At 56.0% G+C, this 27,666-nt stretch overlaps 2 protein-coding genes across 3 annotated transcripts in view; both read left to right on the top strand.

Annotated features, from left to right (window-relative positions):
• LOC144675938 (atlastin-2-like) overlaps positions 1-7,444 on the top strand; it is a 36,432-nt gene extending 28,988 nt beyond the window's left edge. Inside the window, exons 10-13 of the mRNA XM_078536458.1 lie at positions 2,946-3,002; positions 4,391-4,462; positions 6,023-6,454; positions 7,358-7,444. Of these exons, the coding sequence (XP_078392584.1) occupies positions 2,946-3,002; positions 4,391-4,462; positions 6,023-6,454; positions 7,358-7,444 (648 nt within the window). The remainder of the gene's footprint in view (positions 1-2,945; positions 3,003-4,390; positions 4,463-6,022; positions 6,455-7,357) is intronic.
• A 6,004-nt stretch (positions 7,445-13,448) lies between these two features.
• Positions 13,449-22,496, top strand: tmem223 (transmembrane protein 223). 2 transcript variants are annotated; one of them, XR_013575208.1, is made up of 3 exons: positions 13,449-14,169; positions 18,349-18,873; positions 22,318-22,496. XR_013575208.1 is itself a non-coding variant. In XM_078536461.1 (2 exons), the coding sequence occupies exons 1-2, from the start codon at positions 13,467-13,469 to the stop codon at positions 18,639-18,641; spliced, it is 996 nt and encodes a 331-aa protein (XP_078392587.1). In that variant the 5' UTR covers positions 13,449-13,466; the 3' UTR covers positions 18,642-19,224. The 2 variants fall into 2 exon arrangements, 1 of the variants encoding a protein (XP_078392587.1); XM_078536461.1 differs by lacking the exon at positions 22,318-22,496 and having other exon boundaries at positions 18,349-19,224.
• Positions 22,497-27,666: the final 5,170 nt, after the last annotated feature.

The raw sequence follows: 27,666 nt of genomic DNA, 5'->3' as shown, positions 1-27,666 counted from the left end.
GGAGGCAGCACAGTGAAGGTTCAATAGATTAACCCCTGGCTTGGGAGGGTTGTCCTATGATGAGAGGCTGAATAAATTGAGACTGAGTAAACCACCACCTAGAAGTTCCCCTCCAAGTCACTCACCGTCCTGACTTGGAAATATATCGGCCGTCCCTTCACTGTCGCTGGGTCAAAATCCTGTAACTCCCTCCCTAACAGCACAGTGGGTGTACTTACACCACATGGACTGCAGCAGCTCAAGAAGGCAACTCACCACCACCTTCTCAAGGGGCAATTAGGGATGGGCAATAAATGCTGGGCCCAGCCAGCGACGCCCACATCCCGTGAAATAGTAAATTTAAAAAAAATTGCGGTCTCTAATCTCTAGTTTAGAAGAATGAGAGAGGATCTCACTGAAACCTACAGGATTCTGAAGGGGTTGTGACAGGGCGGTCGCTGGGAGATTGTTCCCGCTGGTCGGAGAATCTAAAACACGGGGGCCCAGTCTCAGGATAAGGGGCCGATCATTTCGGACTGAGATGTGGAGAAATTTCTTCACTCAGAGGGTTGTGAATCTTTGGAATTCTCTATCCCAGAGGATTGTGGATGCTCCTTCGCTGAATGTATTTCAGGCTGGGATGGGAGAGCGGGTGGGAAAGTGGAGTCGAAGACCAAGATCAGACATGATCAGAGGTATTGGCAGAGGTATAGAATATAAAAGTAAGGATATAATGTTGGAATTGTATAAAACACTGATGAGGCCGCAACTGGAGTATTGTGTGCAGTTCTGGTCACCACATTACAGGAAGGATGGAATAGCTCTGGAGAGAGTGCAGAGGAGGTTTACAAGAATGTTGCCAGGGTTAGAAAAGTGTAGCTACGAGGAGAGATTGGATAGGTTGGGGTTATTTTCCTTAGAACAAAGAAGGCTGAGAGGTGACTTGATTGAGGTGTACAAAACTATGAGGGGAATAGATAGAGTGGACAGGATAAAATTGTTTCCCTTGGTGGAGAATTCTAGAACCAGGGGACATAGATTCAACACAAGTGGCAGAAGGTGTAGGGGGGACATGAGGAAGAACTTTTTTACACAGAGGGTAGTGGGTGTCTGGAATTCACTGCCCACGTTGGTGGTAGAGGCAGAAACTCTAAACTCTTTTTAAAAAGTACCTGGATCTGCACCTAAAGTGCTGTAAGCTGCAGGACTATAGGCCGGGTGCAGGAAGGTGGGATTAGAAAGGGCACCTGAGTGTCCTCGGGCTGGCATGGACAAGATGGGCCGAATGGCCTCCTTGTTGTAACTTCTCTACGGTTCTCTGATAGTATTGAATGGCGGAGCAGGCTTGGCGGATTATAGGGCCATCTACCCTGCTCCTATCTCTTGTGTTCATGCGTAGGCCCCTGGCGATGGGAATGTCTGAGACAATGGCGCCATGGCGAGACTGTGCTGGCATTGTGCAGGCTGCCCTGTTAGCCCTCACCGAGGAAATGGGTGCATTAACCCCAAACGAGAAAGCGTTTCTAACGGTCCATCGAAGGCAGGGATACTCGGTGAACCTTCACCAGTCGGATGCGTTGACCCCATGCTTTTGTTGCCACTTGTGGGGCTGGGGTGGGTGTAGATGGCACAACACACAGCCCGTGCCGAGGGGGAGCTTTATCGACCAGGCTCTCAGTGTGACTCCACCCCGGTTTTAAACAGGGACAGTCCATCTTTGGCAGAATCCAAGAATCCAGAAGCAGATGGTGATAAAAGACAACTTGTGTTTTAGGCGCCTTTAACACTGGAGGAGGTTGTAGAGATAGGGAGGAGTGTAGGGACTGGAGGAGGTTGCAGGGATAGGGAGGGGTGTAGGGGCTGGAGGAGGTTACAGAGATAGGGAGGGTTGTAGGGGCGGGAGGAAGTTACAGAGATAGGGAGGGTTGTAGGGACTGGAGGAGGTTACAGAGATAGGGAGTGTTGTAGGGGTCAGAGGAGGTTACAGAGATAGGGAGGGTTGTAGGGGCTGGAGGAGGTTACAGAGATAGGGAGGGTTGTAGGGGCTGGAGGAGGTTACAGAGATAGGGAGGGTTGTAGGGGCTGGAGGAGGTTACAGAGATAGGGAGGGGCGTAGGGGTTGGAGGAGGTTACAGAAATGGGGAGGGTTGTAGGGGCGGGAGGAGGTTACAGAGATAGGGAGGGTTGTAAGGGTCAGAGGAGGTTACAGAGATAGGGAGGGTTGTAGGGACTGGGGGAGGTTACAGAGATAGGGAGGGTTGTAGGGGCTGGAGGACGTTACAGAGATAGGGAGGGTTGTAGGGGCTGGAGGAGGTTACAGAGATAGGGATGGTTGTAGGGGCTGGAGGAGGTTACAGAGATAGGGAGGGTTGTAGGGACTGGAGGAGGTTACAGAGATAGGGAGGGTTGTAGGGGCTGGAGGAGGTTACAGAGATAGGGAGGGGTGTAGGGGCTGGAGGAGGTTACAGAGATAGGGAGGATTGTAGGGGCTGGAGGGGGTTACAGAGATAGGGAGGGTTGTAGGGGCTGGAGGAGGTTACAGAGATAGGGAGGGTTGTAGGGGCTGGAGGAGGTTACAGAGATAGGGAGGGAGTGAGGAGGGATTTGAACACGAGGATGTGAATTTTGAAACCGAGGTGTTTCTGGACCGGGAGCCAGTGTGGGTCAGTGTGAGCACAGGGGGTGATGGGTGAAGGGGACTTGGTGCGAGTTCGGACACTGGGGCAGCAGAGTTTTGGATGAGCTGAAGTATACGGAGGGTGGAATGTGGGAGAGTCACCGGGAGAGCTCTGGGATAGTCGAGTGAGGAGGTAGCGAAGGCGTGGGTGAAGGTTTCAGCAGCCGATAAGCCGAGACAGTGTGGTGTCGGGCGATGCCACAGCTTCATTCTGTACCTACTGTAATGCCTGATGCCCCCAGCACACTCCCTGCTTATTCTCTTCTCTTGCTTTGCTTTGCCATTTCAGGCTTATGTTAAGATCTTCCAAGGCGAGGACCTTCCACATCCCAGATCCATTCTCGAGGTAAGAGCGCTTTCATTGCTGATTTACAACATCACTTCCATGCAGCAGGATCCCTGGGGAAGCAGCTAATATTGGTACATTGAAATCCAAATTAGGTTTCGTACAGAAAATGTTCGACATTACACGCGGTGAGGGTAGCTCACTTGGGAGGGAGCTCTCCACTCCTGGGGGTGTTCTTCACCTTACATCCAGGTCCGCTCTAGACTCACTGATAGAGATCCTCTCCGGTACCTGCTGCATTCTCCCTGGCTGCACTGAGAATGTCTGTATCGGCAGGCTGTTCGACTGTGTGAGGAATCACCATCAAACTCAATTCCACCCCCCTCCCCCCCCCCCCCCCCGCAGTTGTCCAGCGTTCCGGACACAAGCCGCTCTCCCCAAGCTTTCCTTGGATGTTAACTAGAATTCAGGTTGATTCTCCTCTTCCCCTTCTCTAATCCGGAGGTGATTGAAATCTGTTATTGGGCTCCGAACGTGCTCCTAGCTGGGGTCGGCTAACTATCAGGGATTACCACCCAGGAGAGTTGTGGTCTGTGTGGCTCAGTGGGAGGCCATTCCTCCCTTCCCCTCCAGCTGCTTGCTCCATCTGCCCTACCGCTCCCCTCCCTCCTTCTCCAACCCTCTCCACTCCCTCTTCCCCCCTCCTCCCCTCCCTCTGCCCCCTCCTCCCCTCCCTCTGCCCCCCTCCTCCCCTCCCTCTTCCCCCTCCCTCCTTTTCCCTCCCCTCCCGCCTTCTCCAACCCTCTCCACTCCCTCTTCCCCCCTCCTCCCCTCCCTCCTTTCCCCTCCCCTCTCTTTCCCTCCTTCCATCTCCAGCCCTTTAGCGCCTCCCCCCTTCCTCCTCCAGATCCAACCCTCTACCCCTCCCCCCTCCCTCTTCCCCCCCTCCTCCCCTCCCTCTTCCCCCCTCCTCCACTCCCCCTTCCCCCCCCTCCCCTCCCTCTTCCCCTCCTCCCTCCTCCTTTCCCCTCCCCTCTCTTTCCCTCCTTCCATCTCCAACCCTTTAGCGCCTCCCCCCTTCCACCTCCAGATCCAACCCTCTACCCCTCCCTCCTTCTCTCACTTTCCCCCCCCCCCCTCGCTTTCCCCTCTCCCTCACTGTCTCTCCGCCTCCCTCCCCAGGAACACTAACTCGCTGCTACTCCCTGAGCTGAGACCAGTAACTCCGGACAATCCAGGTATCCTGAGCTGTGACCTCCCTGCCCCCAGTCCTCCGTGCCAGCAGGGGCAGTGCCTTGACCCGATGGGAGCCCGGGGACTCCGTGGGGAGCTGGGCCAGCTCCACAGTGCCAGGGGCTGAGGTGTGGAAGTCGGAGGGGAATTTGTCAGATTGATCAGTATGTTGAGCCTTTTTCCTAAAGTGACAATCACTCTTTGTCTTTTAACAGGCGACAGCTGAAGCCAACAACCGGGCAGCCATGGCTTTGGCCATGGATTATTATCGTAATGCCATGGAGGGGGTAGGAGAGCAAATAAACCACTTCAGGCTACTCACTGCTTGTTGACATGTAGAATCAGATACTTACAGCACAGATGGAGGCCATTCAACCCATTAAAGCTGCGCTGGTTTTGTTCATACGGCCACCCCATACCATTCCCTCACCCACATCCTTTTCCTGAAAGGCGCTACATAAATGCAAGTCTTTCTTTAACTTAGAGCACAGAAACAGGCCATTCGTTCCATCCGCCAGTGTTTCTGCCCCACTCGAGCCTCCTCCCACCGCCCCCCCCTCTCCATCTCCCCCCATCACCATCTCCTTCTATTCCTTTCTCCCTCATGTGTTTATCCAGCTTCCCCCTTAAATGTATCGATACTATTCACCTCGACCACTCCCTGTGGGAGCGAGTCCCACATTCTCCCCGCTCCCTGTGGGAGCGAGTCCCACATTCTCCCCACTCCCTGTGGGAGCGAGTCCCACATTCTCCCCACTCCCTGTGGGAGCGAGTCCCACATTCTCCCCACTCCCTGTGGGAGCGAGTCCCACATTCTCCCCACTCCCTGTGGGAGCGAGTCCCACATTCTCCCCACTCCCTGTGGGAGCGAGTCCCACATTCTCCCCACTCCCTGTGGGAGCGAGTCCCACATTCTCCCCACTCCCTGTGGGAGCGAGTCCCACATTCTCCCCACTCCCCGTGGGAGCGAGTCCCACATTCTCCCCACTCTCTGGGTGAAGGAGTTTCTCCTGAATTCCCGATCGGATTTATTAGTGACTGTCTTATATCGATGGCCCCTAGTTCTGGTCTCCCAACCTCCCACAAGGAGAAACATCTTCTCTATGTCGACCCTATCGAAACCCCCTCCATCATTTTAAAGAGCTCGATCAGGTCCAAGGCAGGTCCAATAACATGGAATTAAGATACAAATCAGCCATGATCTAACTCAATGGCAGGACAGGCTTGAGTGGCTGAAAAACCTCTGTTCCTGTGTGACGGGCCCGAGGAGGGGCTGAATGGCCTCCTCCTGTTCATGTGTGACAGCCTCGAGAGGGGCTGAACGGCCTCTTCCTTTTTCCTGTGCGGCAGGCTATAGAGCGGCTGAACGGCCTCCTCCTGTTCCTGTGTGACAGGCTGGAGAGGGGCTGAATGGCCTCCTGTCCCTGTGTGACTGGCGCGAGACGGGCTGAATGGCCTCCTCCTGTTCCTGTGTGACAGGCTCGAGAGGGGCTGAATGGCCTCCTCCTTTTCCTGTGTGGCAGGCTTTAGAGGGGCTGAACGGCCTCCTCCTGTTCCTGTGTGACTGGCTCGAGAGGGGCTGAATGGCCTCCTCCTTTTCCTGTGCGGCAGGCTGTAGAGGGGTTGAACGGCCTCCTCCTGTTCCTGTGTGACAGGCTCGACAGGGGCTGAATGGCCTCCTTTTCCTGTGCGGCAGGCTGTAGAGGGGCTGAACGGCCTCCTCCTGTTCCTGTGTGACAGGCTCGAGAGGGGCTGAATGGCCTCCTTTTCCTGTGCGGCAGGCTATAGAGGGGTTGAACGGCCTTCCCCTGTACTCTGAAATGAGGTTCTGTCCCTCTGCCTTTCAGCTGTGTGGAGGGGACAAAGCCTACCTCCAACCCAGCAAGCTCCGCGAGAGGCACCAGATCTACCGAGAGGCGGCTATCGAGAAATTCCGGGCCATTAAGAAGATGGGGGGCACAGCAGTGAGCACGGGCTACGAGGACCAGCTGGAGGCGGACATCGAGGGTATGCTGGAGAGCTACCTCAAGTTCAACCGCAGCAAGAATTTCTTCAGCATCTTCCGCACACCAGCGACCATGCTGCTGCTGATAATCAGCATGCACATCCTGTCGGGCATCCTGTCGCTGCTGGGTCTGGGCTTCCTGTCTTTCATCTTCAGCTTCGTCATCGGCATCTGCTCACTGACCTTGTTGACCTGGTGCTACATCAAGTACACCGGGTCCAGCCCAGTGCTGGGGGAGATCATCGATGTGATCAGCGACACCATACTGAGCGGGGTGAGTGAGTGAGCGAGCGAGTGCTACGTACTGAGCTGATCGCTTCCCACTGCCGCGCTGGGGGACACGGGGATCTGCTTGCTGGCTATCCTCAACGGGAAGTGACTAATATCGGGGTGCGGAGTCGGGGGCTGGGCACACAGGCAGAACCCAGACCCTATTTCATGATGTCCCACCTTCACGTTTGTAACAGGTAGGAGGGGCTGTGAGGAAGACCTTTTGTACACAGCGAGCGGTGTGATGACCGAGAACTCGCTGCCCAGGAGGTGGGGTGGGAGCGGAGACGGTGAATGATTTCAAAAGGAAATCGGATGGACGCTCGAGGGAGATAAACTTGCAGGGCCACGGGATAGAGCGGGGGAATGGGACTGACTGGACTGGTCCACAGAGAGCCAGCTTGGACTTGATGGGCCAAATGCGTTGTGATGACTCCATTACTATGACTCTTAACTTCCTATGTAAACATGTCACGCTGTAATTACACCCTCCCACCAGTGGGGGCACTGCAGTGCCTTCTCAGGGGTGGGTGTTGGGGGAGGAGGTGGTGGGGGGGGGGGTGAAATTGGAGGTTCCGTTCTGAACTTGGGGATATGACTTTGCAATGGGAAGAGCTGGGAATTTGTACACACAGCGGTGAGATTACTAATGTAGTTTTTAGCTGTGGGGTGGTCAGACTCGCCTCAAGCCCCCGTTGAGAGACGTTTTAGTGGGAGCTTGCTGTGCACAAATTGGCTGCCGCGGCACCTGTGTTACAACAGAGAGCCCCCACTTCAAAAATAAGCGGCGTGTTGACAGTGCTGAGGGGTGGGGGGGGTGGATAGGCATTGTAGAAATGGGAGCCTATCCTTGAGACCTGCTGTTCAGACACCGTTTTTCTGACTATTGATTTGCCCCGGATTGCAGATAACAGCCTTGCTAGTGAATCGGTACCTGAACCCACAGCATGCTGCCATCGTGGCTGGATTGGCGCAAGCCAGCAAAAGGAACTAGCCAACTCCGGATTTGTCCGCACGCTTCGGGGATACCCGCACAGCGACTTTGGACTAGACTCGCTCGCCGCTGTACCCGGCAGTGTTGAGAAAGCTGGAACACACACACCAGAACCCCCCACTCAACACCCTCCGTTTAAACCCAGGAGACTTTCGCGCTCAACGACGGGGGCCAGGAGCAGGGCCGGTGAGGCTGGGAGGCTGCTGGGAGAACCAAGGCCTGTATGTCCACCTGAGGAGCGGCCATTGTCCGAACTCTCACTCCGAGCAGCTCTTGGGAGGCTGTGAGGAGGATTCGTGGCGCTGCCCGATTTCCCTTTCTTGTGGCACTCTCTGCCTCTCCTCTGGTCTTCCCCCCCCAACCCTCACACGCCTCCCACCCAACTCTTTCCCTTTCCTCTCTCTCTGTCGGGTCAGGTGTCAGTCAGGCCTTTGTGAGTGGCATTCTTGGGTCAGACAGTTCTGGATTCAACCTTTCCCCTTCCCCAGAGACTTGTGGCCCACAACCCACACCGACACTCCCCAGTGACAGCACTGAGAGATTGCTGCGCTGTCTCAGGGTCAGTACTGAGGGAGTGCCACACTGTCGGGGGGTCAGTGCTGAGGGAGCGCCGCACTGTTTCAGGGTCAGTACTGAGGGAGCGCCGCACTGTCGGAGGGTCAGTACTGAGGGAGCGCCGCACTGTCGGAGGGTCAGTACTGAGGGAGCGCCGCACTGTCGGAGGGTCAGTACTGAGGGAGCGCCGTACTGTTTCAGGGTCAGTACTGAGGGAGCGCCGCACTGTCGGAGGGTCAGTACTGAGGGAGCGCCGCACTGTCGGAAGGTCAGTACTGAGGGAGCGCCATCCTGTTGGAGGGTCACTACTTAGGGAGAGCCGCACTGTCAGAGACAGGACTGAGGGAGTACCGCACTGTCAGAGGGTCATTACTGAGGGAGGGCTGCCTTTTTGATGAGACATTAAACCGAGGCCCCTTCTGCCCTCTCGGGTGGGGGTAAAAGATCCCACGGCCACTGTTGGAAGAAGAGCAGGGGGGAGTTCTCCCCGGTGTCCTGGGGCCAATATTTATCCCTCACCCAACATCACTAAAAACAGATGATCTGGGTCATTATCACATTGCTGTTTGTGGGATCTTGCTGTGTGTAAATTGGCTGCTGAGTTTCCGACATTACAACAGGGACCACACTTCAAAAAAAAAATCTCCTTCGTTGTTTGTGAAACACTCTGGGACGTCCCGAGGTGGTGACAGGAGCTGGAGAGATTAAATTCCTCGCTTTTCTGTTATTAATCAGTTTACCCGGCACTGGTCAGACTCGCCTGGTTTCCCTGCTCTCCACAACTGTTCTTGGAGAGTGTCTTTGAAGGCAAGCGTGCGGCCTGTGTTTTCCTGTCATCTCTTCCTGAGACCTTAAGGAGCTCCCTGGGTGTTCGTCCAGTCTCTCTCCCCACATGTGGACAGGGACCGTCCTGCATTCATTCACACGTACTTAGTCCACTCAGGCCCAGCCTCTCTTCACACACCCCACCACCCACCCGCCACCTTCTCCTGTCCTCCCTGCGTTCCTCATCCCTCTCTGTTGCAGAGGCGTCACATAACTACGCAGGAACGCTTCCCCCCCCCGAAGCAGGGCAGGTGGGGGGGTCACCTACTGACCGAAAGGAAAACGGCCCCGAATCTCAGAACCCCGGTGCTTCCAAATCATACCCGAAACAAAATGGCAGCCTGCGGTCTGAACAAAATCGGCATCCGATCGGCTTGGCCCACTCCGCCCGCGCTCTGTTCCGGAAATCGCGGAGCGAGCGAGCCACGACTCCCGGGGCCCTTCTCCAGAGAACAGCCCGGCTGCTAGACTGCCCCCGCCGTCACCCACCAGGCATATCACACAGGGCATGATGGAAGGACCGAGGGAGAGGAGCCCAGTTCTGTGCACCAGAGGAAAGTGGAAAGATCAGGGGCTGTGGAGGGGGAGGGTGGGGTGGCGGGGTGGGGGGGGGGGGTGGATGGTGGGCTGCAGGCAGGGGAGGGGGGCTGCTTTCTCTCTGGGGGGGGGGGTTTGAGACAGGGCTGCGATGCCTCCTGTAGTCGAATTGCCCGCCATTGTTCTCGCGACGCCAAACCGGGAGTTGAGTTGCCTCAGAACACGCCACTGTACCCCCTCCCCCAATATTCCCCAGACCAACCTCCCCCCCCCATCCCCCAACCACAAACTCTTAGACGCCGACAAACCACCGGTGTTCCCCAAACCCTACGTCCTCACGGACACACAGGGTTTACCCTGTTCCAATATAGGAACCCCCAACTGCCCCACTGTCAGGGAGAGTCAGCCCAGCCTTGAATATTTGTCAGACTGATCTCCCAGACTGAACTCCGCGTTTAATGTACGTTTAATTTCTAAGCAATAAACTCCATTCTCAAAATCTTTTGGTGTGAAATTCTGAGATTATTTGGCAGAACCAGAGCTATTGGGGTTCGAAGGGATGCCCACCCCCCGGGATGCCCACCCCCCCATGACAAATATAACTTCCTTTGACTGTCGTACCTGATTGAATCATTATCACCCAAATGCTTAGAACCCCCACCGGCTCTTGGGTAACAAGGTGTGTGTTCCTTGCCTGTCCTTGGCCTGAACCTTGCCGGTTCAAACCCCCTCTCCCCCCTCCCCATTTATTTTTGTCTTTTCCGGTGGATGTTGAAGATCCCACGACCCTCAGAGCCTACCACCACCCCCCCTCGATATCCCATCGCTCCACCATTGGCGGCCGTGCCTTCAGCTGCCTGGAGCCCTAAGCTCTGGAAATCCCTCCCTCGACCTCTCTGCCCCCCTCTCTCTCTCTCTCTCTCCCCCTCTGTCTCCTTGAAAACCCACCTCTACGACCAAGCTGTTCACGACCTGTACCTAAAGGTGGCTGGAATTCAGGTCTGATTTCTATCCCTGCGAAGCGACTCAGGGACGTTACAGGCGACATATAAACGCAGGCTGCCGGCAGGTCGCGATGTGCGGACCAGAGGAAGGGAAAAGGTTGGTTTGGGGAAGGAGGGATTCGGGGGGGTGGTGTGGGGTGGTGTGTGGGGGCGGGTGTGGGGTGGTGTGTGGGGCAGATAAAATTCCGTCCGGTCTGTTTGGGAATTCCTGGAGTTCGGGAGAGGCGATATTTCGGGGAGTGACGCTTTCGTGGCGTGGAGGGTGGGGGGGCAAACAGGGGCTGGATGGGTTGAGTGGACTGCAGTTCCCCTCTGCTGTAACTTTGTCAGTTAAAACGTTGATCCGAAATCTGTTCCCGGGTTTCTTAGCTTCTTCTGGACAGGAGCTTTATCAGCCTGGGGTGGGAGAGGTTGCTCTGGGATCTTGCTGTACCCCTATGCCCAAATTATTTGCTTCTATCCCCAGGTTAATTGCCCCTATCCCCAGGTTAATTGCCTCTATCCCCAGGTTAATTGCCTCTATCCCCAGGTTATTTGCCCCTATCCCCAGGTTATTTGCCCCTATCCCCAGGTTAATCGCCCCTATCCCCAGGTTAATCGCCTCTATCCCCAGGTTATTTGCCCCTGTCCCCAGGTTATTTGCCCCTATCCCCAGGTTATTTGCCCCTATCCCCAGGTTATTTGCCCCTATCCCCAGGTTATTTGCCCCTATCCCCAGGTTATTTGCCCCTATCCCCAGGTTAATTGTCCCTACCCCCAGGTTATTTGCCCCTATCCCCAGGTTATTTGCCTCTATCCCCAGGTTATTCGTCTCTATCCCCAGGTTATTTGCCTCTATCCCCAGGTTAATTGCCTCTATCCCCAGGTTAATTGCCCCTATCCCCTGGTTATTTGCCCCTATCCCCAGGTTATTTGCCTCTATCCCCAGGTTAATTGCCTCTATCCCCAGGTTAATCGCCTCTATCCCCAGGTTAATTGCCCCATCCCCTGGTTATTTTCCCCTATCCCCAGGTTAATTGCCCCTATCCACAGGTTAATTGCCTCTATCCCCAGGTTATTTGCCCCTATCCCCAGGTTAATTGCCCCTATCCCCAGGTTAATCGCCCCCTATCCCCAGGTTAATTGCCCCCTATCCCCAGGTTAATCGCCCCCTATCCCCAGGTTAATCGCCCCTATCCCCAGGTTAATTGCCCCTATCCCCAGGTTAATTGCCTCTATCCCCAGGTTAATCGCCTCTATCCCCAGGTTAATTGCCCCATCCCCTGGTTATTTTCCCCTATCCCCAGGTTAATTGCCCCTATCCACAGGTTAATTGCCTCTATCCCCAGGTTATTTGCCCCTATCCCCAGGTTAATTGCCCCTATCCCCAGGTTAATCGCCCCCTATCCCCAGGTTAATTGCCCCCTATCCCCAGGTTAATCGCCCCCTATCCCCAGGTTAATCGCCCCTATCCCCAGGTTAATTGCCCCTATCCACAGGTTAATCACCCCTATCCCCAGGTTAATCGCCTCTATCCCCAGGTTAATCGCCCCTATCCCCAGGTTAATCGCCTCTATCCCCAGGTTAATCACCCCTATCCCCAGGTTAATCACCCCTATCCCCAGGTTAATCGCCCCTATGCCCAGGTTAATCGCCTCTATCCCCAGGTTAATCGCCCCTATGCCCAGGTTAATCACCCCTATCCCCAGGTTAATCGCCCCTATGCCCAGGTTAATCGCCTCTATCCCCAGGTTAATCGCCCCTATGCCCAGGTTAATCGCCTCTATCCCCAGGTTAATCGCCCCTATCCCCAGGTTAATCGCCTCTATCCCCAGGTTAATTGCCCCCTATCCCCAGGTTAATCGCCCCCTATCCCCAGGTTAATCGCCCCTATCCCCAGGTTAATTGCCCCTATCCACAGGTTAATCACCCCTATCCCCAGGTTAATCGCCTCTATCCCCAGGTTAATCGCCCCTATCCCCAGGTTAATCGCCTCTATCCCCAGGTTAATCACCCCTATCCCCAGGTTAATCACCCCTATCCCCAGGTTAATCGCCCCTATGCCCAGGTTAATCGCCTCTATCCCCAGGTTAATCGCCCCTATGCCCAGGTTAATCACCCCTATCCCCAGGTTAATCGCCCCTATGCCCAGGTTAATCGCCTCTATCCCCAGGTTAATCGCCCCTATGCCCAGGTTAATCGCCTCTATCCCCAGGTTAATCGCCCCTATCCCCAGGTTAATCGCCTCTATCCCCAGGTTAATCGCCCCTATCCCCAGGTTAATCGCCTCTATCCCCAGGTTAATCGCCCCTATGCCCAGGTTAATCACCCCTATCCCCAGGTTAATCGCCCCTATGCCCAGGTTAATCGCCTCTATCCCCAGGTTAATCGCCCCTATGCCCAGGTTAATCGCCTCTATCCCCAGGTTAATCGCCCCTATCCCCAGGTTAATCGCCTCTATCCCCAGGTTAATCGCCCCTATCCCCAGGTTACTTGCCCCTGTCCCTATCTCCCGGTTATTTGCCCCCATCTCCAGCCTCCTCACCCCACAGGGGGCGGGAACCGGCGACAGGAAGGGGAGGGTTGTTGTTGGTTTGTCCGGCCCCCTTTAAGAGGAAGCGGGTGGGCCCCACCGCCAGCTCTGCCCAATGCTGTTCGCTGCCGGCCGGAGCCTCCCGGTGACCGGGAGCCCGGGCTGCCTGGGGGCGGCTGCCTGGACTGCGAGAGCCGGGAGCAGGAGCTGGGAGCCCGGGAGAGCCGCCCGGAGAGTCCCCGGCACCGGGAGGAAATGTATCCAAGGCCGAGGATACAATGTGTCCGGGCCCGGAAACAGAGAACTGGGGGCAAGTAACCTGGGGACAGGGGCAATGAGGCTGGGGGCAAGTAACCTGGGGACAGGGGCAATGAGGCTGGGGGCAAATAACCTGGGGACAGGGGCAATGAGGCTGGGGATAGGGGCAAGTAACCTGGGGGTGGGGGCAATGAGGCTGGGGGCAAATAACCTGGGGGTGGGGGTAATGAGGCTGGGGGCAGGGGCAATGAGACTGGGGGCAGGGGCAAATAACCTGGGGATGGGGGCAATGAGGCTGGGGACGGGGGCAAGTAACCTGGGGGCAGGGGCAATGAGGCTGGGGGCAGGGGCAAATAACCTGGGGGCAGGGGCAAGTAACCTGGGGGCAGGGGCAAATAACCTGAGGGTGGGGCCATATAAGCTGGTAATAGGGGCAGGAAGCTTGGGGACAAGGAGGCTGGCATTGGGAGCAGGAAGTGTGGCGATAAGGGAGAGGAGCCTGGCTGTGGGGACGGGAATCCTGTCAACAACCTCCTGGGCCCTAGTGCACAGGGGGGGCATCACCGCTGTCTGTCCAGTCAGGCAGTTCGGTCAGAGAGGTTTGGACGTGAGGCGTGCCACTCACAGCGTGGCTGGTCAGCGGGCCCTGCGCGGTGTCATCAGCCCGCGGGGGCTGTTCGGCTGGGGGGGGACGTTGTCCTGGCTCGGTCAGACCAGGCCAGCCTGGTCAGTGGTCACTTGGGGAGTCTTCGCCAGCTCCAGACTGCTCAGTGCCCAGGTGCCTCAGGATGTGCTGCTGTTCCATCACGAGAGAGTGACCTTCTTCCGCCTCCTGGGCCTATTCTGCGTGGCCCAGTTCCTCTTCTGGAGCTACTTGGCCCATTTTGCCTTCACCTCCCTCAAGGACACGGGCTACCAAGAGATGGTTCTGGCTGGGGAACGGGCGAGCAGCCTTCCGAAGATTGGCGGACTTACCTTGAATCTGGGGTCCGACAAATGGAGATACGGTTTCACCACTTCCTGCCTGACTGTCGGTAAGAATCGGCCTTGACCATTCTCCTGAGAGTGATGCTAATTGAATGGCCTCCTCCTGTCCCTGGGTTACAGGCTCGAGGGGCTGAATGGCCTCCGCCTGTACCTGGGTTACAGGCTCATGGTGCTGAATGGCCTTCTCCTGTTCCTGTGTAACAGGTTCGAGGGGCTGAATGGCCTTCTGTTCCTGTGTAACAGGTTCGAGGGGCTGAATGGCCTCCTCCTGTTCCTGGGTTACAGGCTTGAGGGGCTGAATGGCCTTTTCCTGTTCCTGTGTAACAGGTTTGAGGGGCTGAATGGCCTCCTCCTGTTCCTATGTAACAGGTTCGAGGGGCTGAATGGCCTTCTGTTCCTGTGTAACAGGTTCGAGGGGCTGAATGGCCTCCTCCTGTTCCTGGGTTACAGGCTCGAGGGGCTGAATGGCCTTCTCCTGTTCCTGTGTAACAGGTTTGAGGGGCTGAATGGCCTCCTCCTGTTCCTATGTAACAGGTTCGAGGGGCTGAATGGCCTTCTCCTGTTCCTGTGTAACAGGTTTGAGGCGCTAAATGGGCCTTCTCCTGTTCCTGTATAACAGGTTCGAAGGGCTGAATGGCCTCCTCCTGTTCCTGTGTAACAGGTTCGAGGGGCTGAATGGCCTCCTCCTGTTCCTGTGTAACAGGTTCGAGGGGCTGAATGGCCTCCTCCTGTTCCTGTGTTTGAATGCATTGAGCTGGAGAAATTGCGGAGTGTGAGAAATGTCACAGTCCCACCTGGTCTCCACCTGCCTTCCATAACCAGCCCTCAATGTTAAGCAGTAGGCGTTGTTACAGTGCTAGGGTGGTGTAGTGGTTTTATCACTGGACAATTCATTCAGGTCCCCAGCTAAGAGCCAGAGCCCATTCAGGACACCAGCAGTGAGCGGTGTCCGAGTCTGTTTGCAGAACTGAAAAGCCAGTGTTCGGCCCAGTGTGAAATCCGGTTTCTCCCTGTCTGGGAAGTATTCTCACCATGTGCAATCTTATCCAGGATAATGGGCCTGTTAACTATTGATAACTACTGTGACATTCACCTGGTGGGCCCCTCATGTTCCCTTTCAGCCCATCCAAACTCTGCTGCCCCCGTGTCCGGACCCACACCGAGTCCCCTTCACCCATCACCCCCTGTGCTCGCACTGACCCACACTGGCTCCTGGTCCAGAAACACCTCGATTTCAAAATTCACATCCTCGTGTTCAAATCCCTCCTCACCCCCTCCCTATCTCTGTAACCTCCTCCAGCCCCTACAACCCTCCCTATCTCTCTAACCTCCTCCAGCCCCTACAACCCTCCCTATCTCTGTAACCTCCTCCAGCCCCTACAACCCTCCCTATCTCTGTAAACTCCTCCAGCCCCTACACCCCTCCCTATCTCTGTAACCTCCTCCAGCCCCTACAACATTCCCTATCTCTGTAACCTCCTCCAGCCCCCACAACCCTCCCTATCTCTGTAACCTCCTCCAGCCCCTACAACCCTCCCTATCTCTGTAACCTCCTCCAGCCCCTACAACCCTCCCTATCTCTGTAACCTCCTCCAGCCCCTACAACCCTCCCTATCTCTGTAACCTCCTCCAGCCCCTACAACCCTCCCTATCTCTGTAACCTCCTCCAGCCCCTACAACCCTCCCTATCTCTGTAACCTCCTCCAGCCCCTACAACCCTCCCTATCTCTGTAACCTCCTCCAGCCCCTACAACCCTCCCTATCCCTGTAACCTCCTCCAGCCCCTACAACCCTCTGAGATCTCTGTGCTCCTCCAATCCCGGTCTCTTGAGCATCCCTCGATTCCCCATCACTCCACCATTGGCAGCCGTGCCTTCAGCTGCCTGAGTCCCTAAACTCTGTAATTCCTTCCCTAAACCTCTCTGTCTCTCTCTGTCTCTCTCTCTCTCTGTCTCTCTCTCTCTGTCTCTCTCTCTCTGTCTCTCTCTCTCTGTCTCTCTCTCTGTCTCTCTCTCTGTCTCTCTCTCTGTCTCTCTCTCTGTCTCTCTCTCTGTCTCTCTCTCTGTCTCTCTCTCTGTCTCTCTCTCTCTGTCTCTCTCTCTCTGTCTCTCTCTCTCTGTCTCTCTCTCTCTGTCTCTCTCTCTCTGTCTCTCTCTCTCTGTCTCTCTCTCTGTCTCTCTCTCTCCCTCTGCCCCTGTCTCTCTCTCTCCTCCTTTAAGACGCTCCTTTAAACTGACCTCTGTGACCGAGCTTTTGGTCCCCTGTCCCTAATATCCCCGTATGTGGCTCGGGGTCAGATTCTGTCTGATTGACCTTCCTGTGAAGCACCTCGGGGAAGTTAATTCACAAGGTCACTAACTTTTTGTTAGGAGATGAAGCCTATGACAGTAGTGACATGTTTTACTCCCTAATACAGACCGAATTAGTTCAAACCGTGATAACACTGGAAACCTCGGAGAAGGATAAATGTCACTGTAATCTCAGCATGAAATGGCCTTTATTATTAAGTGGAGGGAGCTAGCTAACATTATATGGATTATATAATATTGGGTTATTAAGATACAGTAGAAGGCGAGGGCTAAGTCGAGGTGACTTTTTGCTGCACACTGAGAGTATGACCCTGCTTCGGGTCATACAGGTTCAAAACATCAACTCCGTTTCTCTCTCCACAGATGCTGCCAGACCTGCTGAGCTTTTCCAGCACTTTCTGTTTTTATTTCAGATTTCCAGCATCCGCAGCATTTTGCTTTTGTAAGAAATGAGATCAGGCTGTTGCCTGACCCCCCCCATTTATGAGGTTTACGTGACCTGCGTTTGTAGACCCCCGCAGTGTAGAAGGTTACAGGGATTGTAGGATTTTGCCAGGATCCGATCGGGTCGATAGAGAGTTTTTTTCTGGCTGGTTTGCTGAGACTCAGACAACAGGGGAACAAAACCTTAAAGTCCGAGCCAGGTTAATCAGGAGGGAATTTAGGATTTGGTTCACACAGAGAGGGCACTGGAACTCTCTCCCATCAAAAGCAGCAGTTGCTGGAGCATCACTAAGTCATTTTAAATCAATCCATTTTTGCAAGCTGAGGATATTAAGGGAATGTGGAGCCAAGATTTGGGGGGGTGGTGGTGGGAGGGGGGGGGGTTATGGAGTTATCAGCCACGATCTCAGGGGCAGAAGGGGCTGAATGGCCTCCTGTTTTCATGTTTTACCTAACGAATACAGACTGACTGAAATTCTGCAGCAACTGTGTCAAGACAGTGTGATTCAGACATTGACTAAGTAGCATCTCCCGGTGGGTTCCCTACTGGTGAGTACCTAGGTGTGGGTCACACAAGAATTAGGAGCAGGAGTAGGCCATTCGGCCCCTCGAGCCAGCTCTGCCATGCAATAAGATTGTGGCTGATCTGATTAACCCCACTTTCCTGTCTGTCCCCCCATAACCCTCGACTCCCTCGTCGATCAAAAATCTGTCTAACTCGGCCTTGAATATGTTCAGTGACCCAGCCTCCGCTGCTCTCTGGGGGGTCGGGGGGGGGGAATTCCACAGACTGACCACCCTCTGAGGTTAAAAAAATTCCACCTCATCTTCATCTTAAATGGAAGACCCCTTATTTTTGAACTATGCCCCCCTCGTTCTAGATTCCCCCACGATGGGGGTAAACATCCTCTCAGCCTCCACCCTGTCAAAACCCCCCTCCTCAGGATCTGATATGTTTCAATAAGATCACCTCTCATTCTTCTAAACTCCAATGGGTACAGGGCCCAACCTGCTCAACCTTTCCTCATCAGACAAACCCCCTTCATCCCAGGGATCAGCCGAGTGAACCTTCTCTGAACGGCCTCCAGTGCGAGTCTATCCCTCCTTAAATAAGGAGATCCGACTGTGCACAGTGCTCCAGGTGCAGTCTCACCGACACCCTGTACACTTGTAGCAAGACTTCCCTAGTTTAATATTCCATTCCCCTTACGACACTCTATTTGCCTTCCCAATCGCTTACTGTTTACTTGCTGCTGTTCACTTCACACAATCCCACAGTGCAGAAGAGGCCCTTCGGCCCATCGAGTCTGCACCGACAGGTGAGAAACCACTTGATTGCGGGTTATTTTGACCCAGGAGTGAGTGAAGGTTAAGTGCCGGCCCTGTGGCTGTCTCTAGCTTTTTTTTTAATCTGTTCTGAATAAGGTAACCTCAGCAGCATCCCCCCTCCGGGTCTCTGCATTTTTCTTTTAGGCTCCTTGATCCTGGTGGCCGGCTACCTGTTCGCTCGCCGCTCCGTGTGCAGCCTCCTGCTCTGCCGTGGGGGCCGGGAGGTCACCGTCTCCAGCTACCTGCCGTTCGGACGCACCAGCTCTTTCACGGTGCCGCTCCACCAAGTGTCCTGCATGGCCCACCGCAGCCAGGTGTCCTCCGTCATCCCTCTCAAGATCGGGGGCCACCCCTTCTACTACCTGCTGGACAAGCAGGGGCAGTTCTACAACGCCAAGCTCTTTGACACGACCGTCGGGGCTTACAGGAAACTCTGAACCCTCCCCACCACCCCGCCCCACCCTCCGGGTTTGATCACCGAGGGCCTTGCATCTCCCTCGATCCTGGGCGGTAGCTGAAGTGAAGGCGTTGACATTCGGAGACGCGGAGCTGAGAGACTCTTTGTGCTTTGTTGACGCGATACGGCGCACTGACGGAGAATGAATCGAGGAACCCCTGGTCCGCTACAGGCACTGCTCGGGCAATCGCGGGCGAGGAATTCTGCTGCCTGTAGGCACATTTTCTTTTCTCTGTTTTTTGGCTGTGTGCTTATTGCATTTCAGGAACGCTCTAGATTCAGTGCCTTGAGCAAGAAGCCCGTTCTACTGTGCTAATGACTGCTGGAAATGTAGCACCCAGACACACGTTTTTCAGGCTAAGAGTGATAAATGTAATTTATTAAGGAATAAAATTATACTGAAGGAAGGTGGGGGGGGGAAAAAACAGTAAATTGGCCAGCTGGTGAGCAATAGTTACTGTTCATCCTGTATCATGTTCTCCCTGGTCACTTTGATGATTAACTTACGCTGTCTCCTTCATAAGAATAAACAATGGGCAGTCTCTCTGCAATACTGTAACAGAGCTGTGTCTGCAGTCCAATTCTTTGATGAGATGCGGGAAAGATAAAGATGACTCCTTCTCCTCCGCCCAACCCAGCAAAAGACAACCTTGGCTATTATGAAGGATCTAGAAATGACTAGGAGGAGGCCATCAACCCCTCTATCCAAACCTGTTCTGCCATTCAGTTAGATCGTGGCTGATCTGTATCTTAACTCCATTTACTCTCCTCAGTTCCGTAACCCTTAATCCCCTCACCCAACAAAAATCTATCAATCTCAGTTTTGCATTGTTCAGGACTTCCCCATCTCTCGCCAGAGAAAAGGTTTCTCTCTGTGGACACGTTCGAACCCCTTAATCATCTCAAACCCCTCGATCAGGTCACCCCTAAATACTCGAGAGAGAGAGAGAGAGAGTAAAGGTCTAGCCCTGTATGTGCCCCACTCAGCCAGCCACTGCCACAAATTGAGGTTTGGAGACTAGACTGTCGCCTGGCAACCCCGCCTTGGTCCTCGCGAGTGTTTGGTACATTTCGCCAAGCTTCTCGTTTCACCATCAGCTCGGGACAGACTCACACGGGAATGTTTCTTCAATGCCTCGCATGCCTACCCGTTTAATAGAGTCACATCGAGCGTCCGACACAGAATCAGGCCATTCGGCCCACCTGCCGGTGTTTCTGTGGATGTTATAGTCTGTTAAACCATTGCGAGAGAAAGTGTTGATATAGAACAGGCTGTTACTTTTCTTGAGCAATCAAACTGATATGAAAAGATGCTTTTAAAAATGGAAAACTGATAACTTCGGTCAACATGAGTCTTGGGTCCGTGACAAGGTTACTTAGATACAGATCTTGGTCAAAAGTTATCTTCAACCTTGTGATGTTTTGAACATGTTGTAATGTAGGAAACTCTTCAGCCAATTTACGCACAGCAAGATCCCACAAAGAGCAATGTGACGATGACCCAGATCATCTGTTTTTTAGTGATGTTGGGTGAGGGATAAATATTGGCCCCAGGACACCGGGGAGAACTCCCCCCTGCTCTTCTCCCAATAGTGGCCGTGGGATCTATTACCTCCACCCGAGAGGGCAGATGGGGCCTCGGTTTAATGTCTCATCCTGAAAGACAGCACCTCTGACAGTGCGGCACTCCCTCAGCACTGACCCTCCGACAGTGCGGCGTTCCCTCAGTACTGACCCTCCGACAGCGCGGCGCTCCCTCAGCACTGACCCTCCGACAGTGCGGCGCTCCCTCAGTACTGACCCTCCGACAGTGCGGCGCTCCCTCAGTCCTGACCCTCTGACAGTGCAGCACTCCCTCAGCACTGACCCTCCGACAGTGCGGCGCTCCCTCAGTACTGACCCTCCGACAGTGCGGCACTCCCTGAGCACTGACCCTCCGACAGTGCGGCGCTCCCTCAGCACTGACCCTCCGACAGTGCGGCACTCCCTCAGCACTGACCTTCTGACAGTGCGGCGCTCCCTCAGTACTGACCCTCCGACAGTGCGGCGCTCCCTCAGCACTGACCCTCCAACAGTGCAGCACTCCCTCAGCACTGACCCTCCGACAGTGCGGCGCTCCCTCAGCACTGACCCTCCAACAGTGCAGCACTCCCTCAGTACTGGCCCTCCAACAGTGCAGCGCTCCTTCAGTACTGACCGTCCAACAGTGTGGCGCTCCTTCAGTACTGACCCTCCAACAATGCGGCGCATCCTCAGCACTGACCCTCCGACAGTGTGGCGCTCCCTCAGCACTGACCCTCTGACTGTGCGGCGCTCCCTCAGCACTGCCCCTCTGACAGTGCGGCGCTCCCTCAGTACTGACCCTCCGACAGTGCGGCACTCCCTCGGCACTGACCCTCCGACAGTGCGGCACTCCCTCGGCACTGACCCTCCGACAGTGCGGCACTCCCTCGGCACTGACCCTCCGACTGTGCGGCACTCCCTCGGCACTGACCCTCCGACAGTGCGGTGCTCCCTCAGCACTGACCCTCTGACCGTGCAGCACTCCCTCAGCACCGACCCTCCGACAGTGCGGCACTCCCTCAGCACTGCCCTCCGACAGTGCGGCGCTCCCTCAGTACTGACCCTCCGACAGTGCGGCGCTCCCTCAGCACTGACCCTCCGACAGTGCGGCGCTCCCTCAGCACTGACCCTCCGACAGTGCGGCACTCCCTCGGCACTGACCCTCCGACTGTGCGGCACTCCCTCGGCACTGACCCTCCGACAGTGCGGTGCTCCCTCAGCACTGACCCTCCGACCGTGCAGCACTCCCTCAGCACCGACCCTCCGACAGTGCGGCACTCCCTCAGCACTGCCCTCCGACAGTGCGGCGCTCCCTCAGTACTGACCCTCCGACAGTGCGGCGCTCCCTCAGCACTGACCCTCCGACAGTGCGGCGCTCCCTCAGCACTGACCCTCCGACAGTGCGGCACTCCCTCGGCACTGACCCTCCGACTGTGCGGCACTCCCTCGGCACTGACCCTCCGACAGTGCGGTGCTCCCTCAGCACTGACCCTCCGACCGTGCAGCACTCCCTCAGCACCGACCCTCCGACAGTGCGGCACTCCCTCAGCACTGACCCTCCGACAGTGCGGCGCTCCCTCAGTACTGACCCTCCGACAGTGCGGCGCTCCCTCAGCACTGACCCTCCGACAGTGCGGCGCTCCCTCAGCACTGACCCTCCGACAGTGCGGCACTCCCTCCGCACTGACCCTCCGACAGTGCGGCGCTCCCTCAGCACCGACCCTCCGACAGTGCGGCGCTCCCTCAGCACCGATCCTCTGACAGTGCGGCGCTCCCTCAGCGCCGACCCTCCGACAGTGCGGAGCTCCCTCAGCGCCGACCCTCCGACAGTGCGGAGCTCCCTCAGCGCCGACCCTCCGACAGTGCGGCGCTCCCTCAGCACTGACCCTCCGACAGTGTGGCGCTCCCTCAGCACTGACCCTCCGACAGTGCGGCGCTCCCTCAGCACTGACCCTCCGACAGTGCGGCGCTCCCTCAGCACTGACCCTCCGACAGTGCGGCACTCCCTCTTGCTGGTATGATTTCCTCTCTTGAGGCCTGGGGTTTTGTCATCTCCGATGAATTGAAAAGCATTTGCATCTTATTTTTTCCAGGATTGGACAGGATTATTTCTACCGCACAAATGAGCGATGTTCTCTGTAAAAGTCCATCGATACCTCTGGAATCTTCCTCTTCACTATGTATGGAGAATGATATGAAGCCACTGGGGCAAAGTCTGAAAATGTATTCGTCCCTAAACCAATAAACTTGAATTAAAGAGTAATTCTGCATCACCTCCAGGCTCTGTGTCAATCTACTCTCCTTTTCACTAGTCGTTTTTATCACCGTGACAACCTGCATTTATCTAGCGCCTTTAACACAGTAAAACGTCCCCGAGGCGCTTCACAGGAAGGTCAATCAGACAGAATCTGACCCCGAGCCACATACGGAGATATTTAGGGACAGGTGACCAAAAGCTCGGTCACAGAGGTCGGTTTTAAGGAGCGTCTTAAAGGAGGAGAGAGAGACAGAGAGGGAGGGACGGTGAGGTGGAGAGGTTGAGGGAGGGAATTCCAGAGTTTAGGGCTCCAGGCAGCTGAAGGCACGGCCGCCAATGGTGGAGCGATGGGGAATCGGGGGATGTTCAAGAGGCCGGAATTGGAGGAGCGCAGAGATCTCGGAGGGTTGTAGGGGCTGGAGGAGCTTACAGAGATAGGGAGGAGTGTAGGGGCTGGGGGAGGTTACAGAGATAGGGAGGGGGTGTAGGGGCTGGGGGAGGTTACAGAGATAGGGAGGGGGTGTAGGGGCTGGGGGAGGTTACAGAGATAGGGAGGGGTGTAGGGGCTGGGGGAGGTTACAGAGATAGGGAGGGGTGTAGGGGCTAGGGGAGGTTACAGTGATAGAGAGGGGGTGTAGGGGCTGGAGTAGGTTACATAGATAGGGAGGGGATGTAGGGGCTGGAGGAGGTTACAGAGATAGGGAGGGGTGTAAGGGCTGGAGGAGGTTACAGGGGTAGGGAGGGTTGTAGGGGCTGGAGGAGGTTACAGAGATAGGGAAGGTTGTAGGGGCTGGGGTAGGTTACAGAGATAGGGAGGGGGTGTAGGGGCTGGAGGAGGTTACGGAGATAGGGAGGGGTGTAGGGGCTGGAGGAGGTTACAGAAATAGGGAGGGGTGTAGGGGCTGGGGGAGGTTACAGAGATAGGGAGGGGGTGTAGGGGCTGGGGGAGGTTTCAGAGATAGGGAGGGGTGTAGGGGCTGGAGGAGGTTACAGAGATAGGGAGGGGGTGTAGGGGCTGGGGGAGGTTACAGAGATAGGGAGGGGTGTAGGGGCTAGGGGAGGTTACAGAGATAGGGAGGGTTGTAGGGGCTGGAGGAGGTTACAGAGATAGGGAGGGTTGTAGGGGCTAGAGGAGGTTACAGAGATAGGGAGGGGTGTAGGGGCTGGTGGAGGTTACAGAGATAGGGAGGGGTGTAGGAGCTGGGGGAGGTTACAGAGATAGGGAGGGTTGTAGGGGCTGGGGGAGGTTACAGAGATAGGGAGGGGTGTAGGGGCTGGTGGAGGTTACAGAGATAGGGAGGGGGTGTAGGAGCTGGGGGAGGTTACAGAGATAGGGAGGGGGTGTAGGGGCTGGGGGAGGTTACAGAGATAGGGAGGGTTGTAGGGGCTGGGGGAGGTACAGAGATAGTGAGGAGTGTAGGGGCTGGTGGAGGTTACAGAGATAGGGAGGGGGTGTAGGAGCTGGGGGAGGTTACAGAGATAGGGAGGGGTGTAGGTGCTAGGGGAGGTTACAGAGATAGGGAGGGGTGCAGGCGCTAGGGGAGGTTACAGAGATAGGGAGGGTTGTAGGTGCTGGAGGAGGTTACAGAGATAGGGAGGGAGTGTAGGGACTGGAGAAGGTTACAGAGATAGGGAGGGGGTGTAAGGGCTGGAGGAGGTTACAGGGATAGGGAGGGTTGTAGGGGCTGGAGGAGGTTACAGAGATAGGGAGGGTTGTAGGGGCCGGAGGAGGTTACAGAGATAGGGAGGGTTGTAGGGGCTGGGGTAGGTTACAGTGATAGGGAGGGGGTGTAGGGGCTGGAGGAGGTTACAGAGATAGGGAGGGGGTGTAGGGGCTGGAAGAGGTTACAGAGATAGGGAGGGTTGTAGGTGCTGGAGGAGGTTACGGTGATAGGGAGTGGGTGTAGGGGCTGGAGTAGGTTACAGAGATAGGGAGGGTGTAAGGGCTGGAGGAGGTTACAGGGATAGGGAAGGTTGTAGGGGCTGGGGTAGGTTACAGAGATAGGGAGGGGGTGTAGGGGCTGGAGGAGGTTACGGAGATAGGGAGGGTGTAGGGGCTGGAGGAGGTTACAGAGATAGGGAGGGTTGTAGGGGCTGGAGGAGGTTACAGAGATAGGGAGGGTTGTAGGGTCTAGAGGAGGTTACAGAGATAGGGAGGGGGTGTAGGGGCTGGAGGAGGTTACAGGGGTAGGGAGGGTTGTAGGGGCTGTGGGAGGTTACAGAGATAGGGAGGGGGTGTAGGGGCTGGAGGAGGTTACAGGGGTAGGGAGGGGGTGTAGGAGCTGGGGGAGGTTACAGAGATAGGGAGGGGTGTAGGTGCTGGAGGAGGTTACAGAGATAGGGAGGGAGTGTAGGGACTGGAGAAGGTTACAGAGATAGGGAGGGGGTGTAAGGGCTGGAGGAGGTTACAGGGATAGGGAGGGTTGTAGGGGCTGGAGGAGGTTACAGAGATAGGGAGGGTTGTAGGGGCCGGAGGAGGTTACAGAGATAGGGAGGGTTGTAGGGGCCGGAGGAGGTTACAGTGATAGGGAGGGGGTGTAGGGGCTGGAGGAGGTTACAGAGATAGGGAGGGGGTGTAGGGGCTGGAAGAGGTTACAGAGATAGGGAGGGTTGTAGGTGCTGGAGGAGGTTACGGTGATAGGGAGTGGGTGTAGGGGCTGGAGTAGGTTACAGAGATAGGGAGGGGTGTAAGGGCTGGAGGAGGTTACAGGGATAGGGAAGGTTGTAGGGGCTGGAGGAGGTTACGGAGATAGGGAGGGTGTAGGGGCTGGAGGAGGTTACAGAGATAGGGAGGGTTGTAGGGGCTGGAGGAGGTTACAGAGATAGGGAGGGTTGTAGGGGCTAGAGGAGGTTACAGAGATAGGGAGGGTTGTAGGGGCTGGAGGAGGTTACAGAGATAGGGAGGGGGTGTAGGGGCTGGAGGAGGTTACAGAGATAGGGAGGATTGTAGCGACTGGAGGAGGTTACAGAGATAGGGAGGGGGTGTAGGGGCTGGAGGAGGTTACAGGGGTAGGGAGGGTTGTAGGGGCTGTGGGAGGTTACAGAGATAGGGAGGGGGTGTAGGGGCTGGAGCAGGTTACAGAGATAGGGAGGGGGTGTAGGGGCTGGAGGAGGTTACAGGGATAGGGAGGGTTGTAGGGGCTGGAGGAGGTTACAGAGATAGGGAGGGTTGTAGGGGCTGGGGTAGGTTACAGAGATAGGGAGGGGGTGTAGGGGCTGGAGGAGGTTACGGAGATAGGGAGGGTTGTAGGGGCTAGAGGAGGTTACAGAGATAGGGAGGGTTGTAGGGGCTGGAGGAGGTTACAGAGATAGGGAGGGGGTGTAGGGGCTGGAGAAGGTTACAGAGATAGGGAGGGGGTGTAAGGGCTGGAGGAGGTTACAGGGATAGGGAGGGTTGTAGGGGCTGGAGGAGGTTACAGAGATAGGGAGGGTTGTAGGGGCCGGAGGAGGTTACAGAGATAGGGAGGGTTGTAGGGGCTGGGGTAGGTTACAGTGATAGGGAGGGGGTGTAGGGGCTGGAGGAGGTTACAGAGATGGGGAGGGGGTGTAGGGGCTGGAGGAGGTTACGGAGATAGGGAGGGTGTAGGGGCTGGAGGAGGTTACAGAGATAGGGAGGGTTGTAGGGGCTGGGGGAGGTACAGAGATAGTGAGGGGTGTAGGGGCTGGTGGAGGTTACAGAGATAGGGAGGGGGTGTAGGAGCTGGGGTAGGTTACAGAGATAGGGAGGGGGTGTAGGGGCTGGGGGAGCTTACAGAGATAGGGAGGGGGTGTAGGAGCTGGGGGAGGTTACAGAGATAGGGAGGGGTGTAGGCGCTAGGGGAGGTTACAGAGATAGGGAGGGGTGTAGGCGCTAGGGGAGGTTACAGAGATAGGGAGGGTTGTAGGTGCTGGAGAAGGTTACAGAGATAGGGAGGGAGTGTAGGGACTGGAGAAGGTTACAGAGATAGGGAGGGGGTGTAAGGGCTGGAGGAGGTTACAGGGATAGGGAGGGTTGTACGGGCTGGAGGAGGTTACAGAGATAGGGAGGGTTGTAGGGGCCGGAGGAGGTTACAGAGATAGGGAGGGTTGTAGGGGCTGGGGTAGGTTACAGTGATAGGGAGGGGGTGTAGGGGCTGGAGGAGGTTACAGAGATAGGGAGGGGGTGTAGGGGCTGGAGGAGGTTACGGAGATAGGGAGGGTGTAGGGGCTGGAGGAGGTTACAGAGATAGGGAGGGTTGTAGGGGCTGGGGGAGCTACAGAGATAGTGAGGGGTGTAGGGGCTGGTGGAGGTTTCAGGGATAGGGAGGGTTGTAGGGGCTTTGGGAGGTTACAGAGATAGGGAGGGGGTGTAGTGGCTGGAGGAGGTTACAGAGATAGGGAGGGGGTGTAAGGGCTGGGGTAGGTTACAGAGATAGGGAGGGGGTGTAAGGGCTGGAGGAGGTTACGGAGATAGGGAGGGTTGTAGGGGCTAGAGGAGGTTACAGAGATAGGGAGGGTTGTAGGGGCTGGAGGAGGTTACAGAGATAGGGAGGGGGTGTAGGGGCTGGAGGAGGTTACAGAGATAGGGAGGATTGTAGGGACTGGAGGAGGTTACAGAGATAGGGAGGGGGTGTAGGGGCTGTGGGAGGTTACAGAGATAGGGAGGGGTGTAGGGGCTGGTGGAGGTTACAGAGATAGGGAGGGGTGTAGGGGCTGGGGGAGGTTACAGAGATAGGGAGGGTTGTAGGGGCTGGGTGAGGTACAGAGATAGTGAGGGTTGTAGGGGCTGGTGGAGGTTACGGAGATAGGGAGGGGGTGTAGGAGCTGGGGGAGGTTACAGAGATAGGGAGGGGGTGTAGGGGCTGGGGGAGCTTACAGAGATAGGGAGGGGGTGTAGGAGCTGGGGGAGGTTACAGAGATAGGGAGGGGTGTAGGCGCTAGGGGAGGTTACAGAGATAGGGAGGGGTGTAGGCGCTAGGGGAGGTTACAGAGATAGGGAGGGTTGTAGGTGCTGGAGGAGGTTACAGAGATAGGGAGGGAGTGTAGGGACTGGAGAAGGTTACAGAGATAGGGAGTGGGTGTAAGGGCTGGAGGAGGTTACAGGGATAGGGAGGGTTGTAGGGGCCGGAGGAGGTTACAGAGATAGGGAGGGTTGTAGGGGCTGGGGTAGGTTACAGTGATAGGGAGGGGGTTGTGGGGGCTGGAGGAGGTTACAGAGATAGGGAGG

The sequence above is a fragment of the Cetorhinus maximus genome, unplaced genomic scaffold (genome assembly GCF_964194155.1).
Source record: "Cetorhinus maximus unplaced genomic scaffold, sCetMax3.hap1.1 HAP1_SCAFFOLD_1233, whole genome shotgun sequence".
In the NCBI taxonomy this organism is placed as follows: domain Eukaryota; kingdom Metazoa; phylum Chordata; class Chondrichthyes; order Lamniformes; family Cetorhinidae; genus Cetorhinus; species Cetorhinus maximus.
Note: the sequence above shows the minus strand (reverse complement) of the source record. Positions and strands in the feature narration are given on the sequence as shown.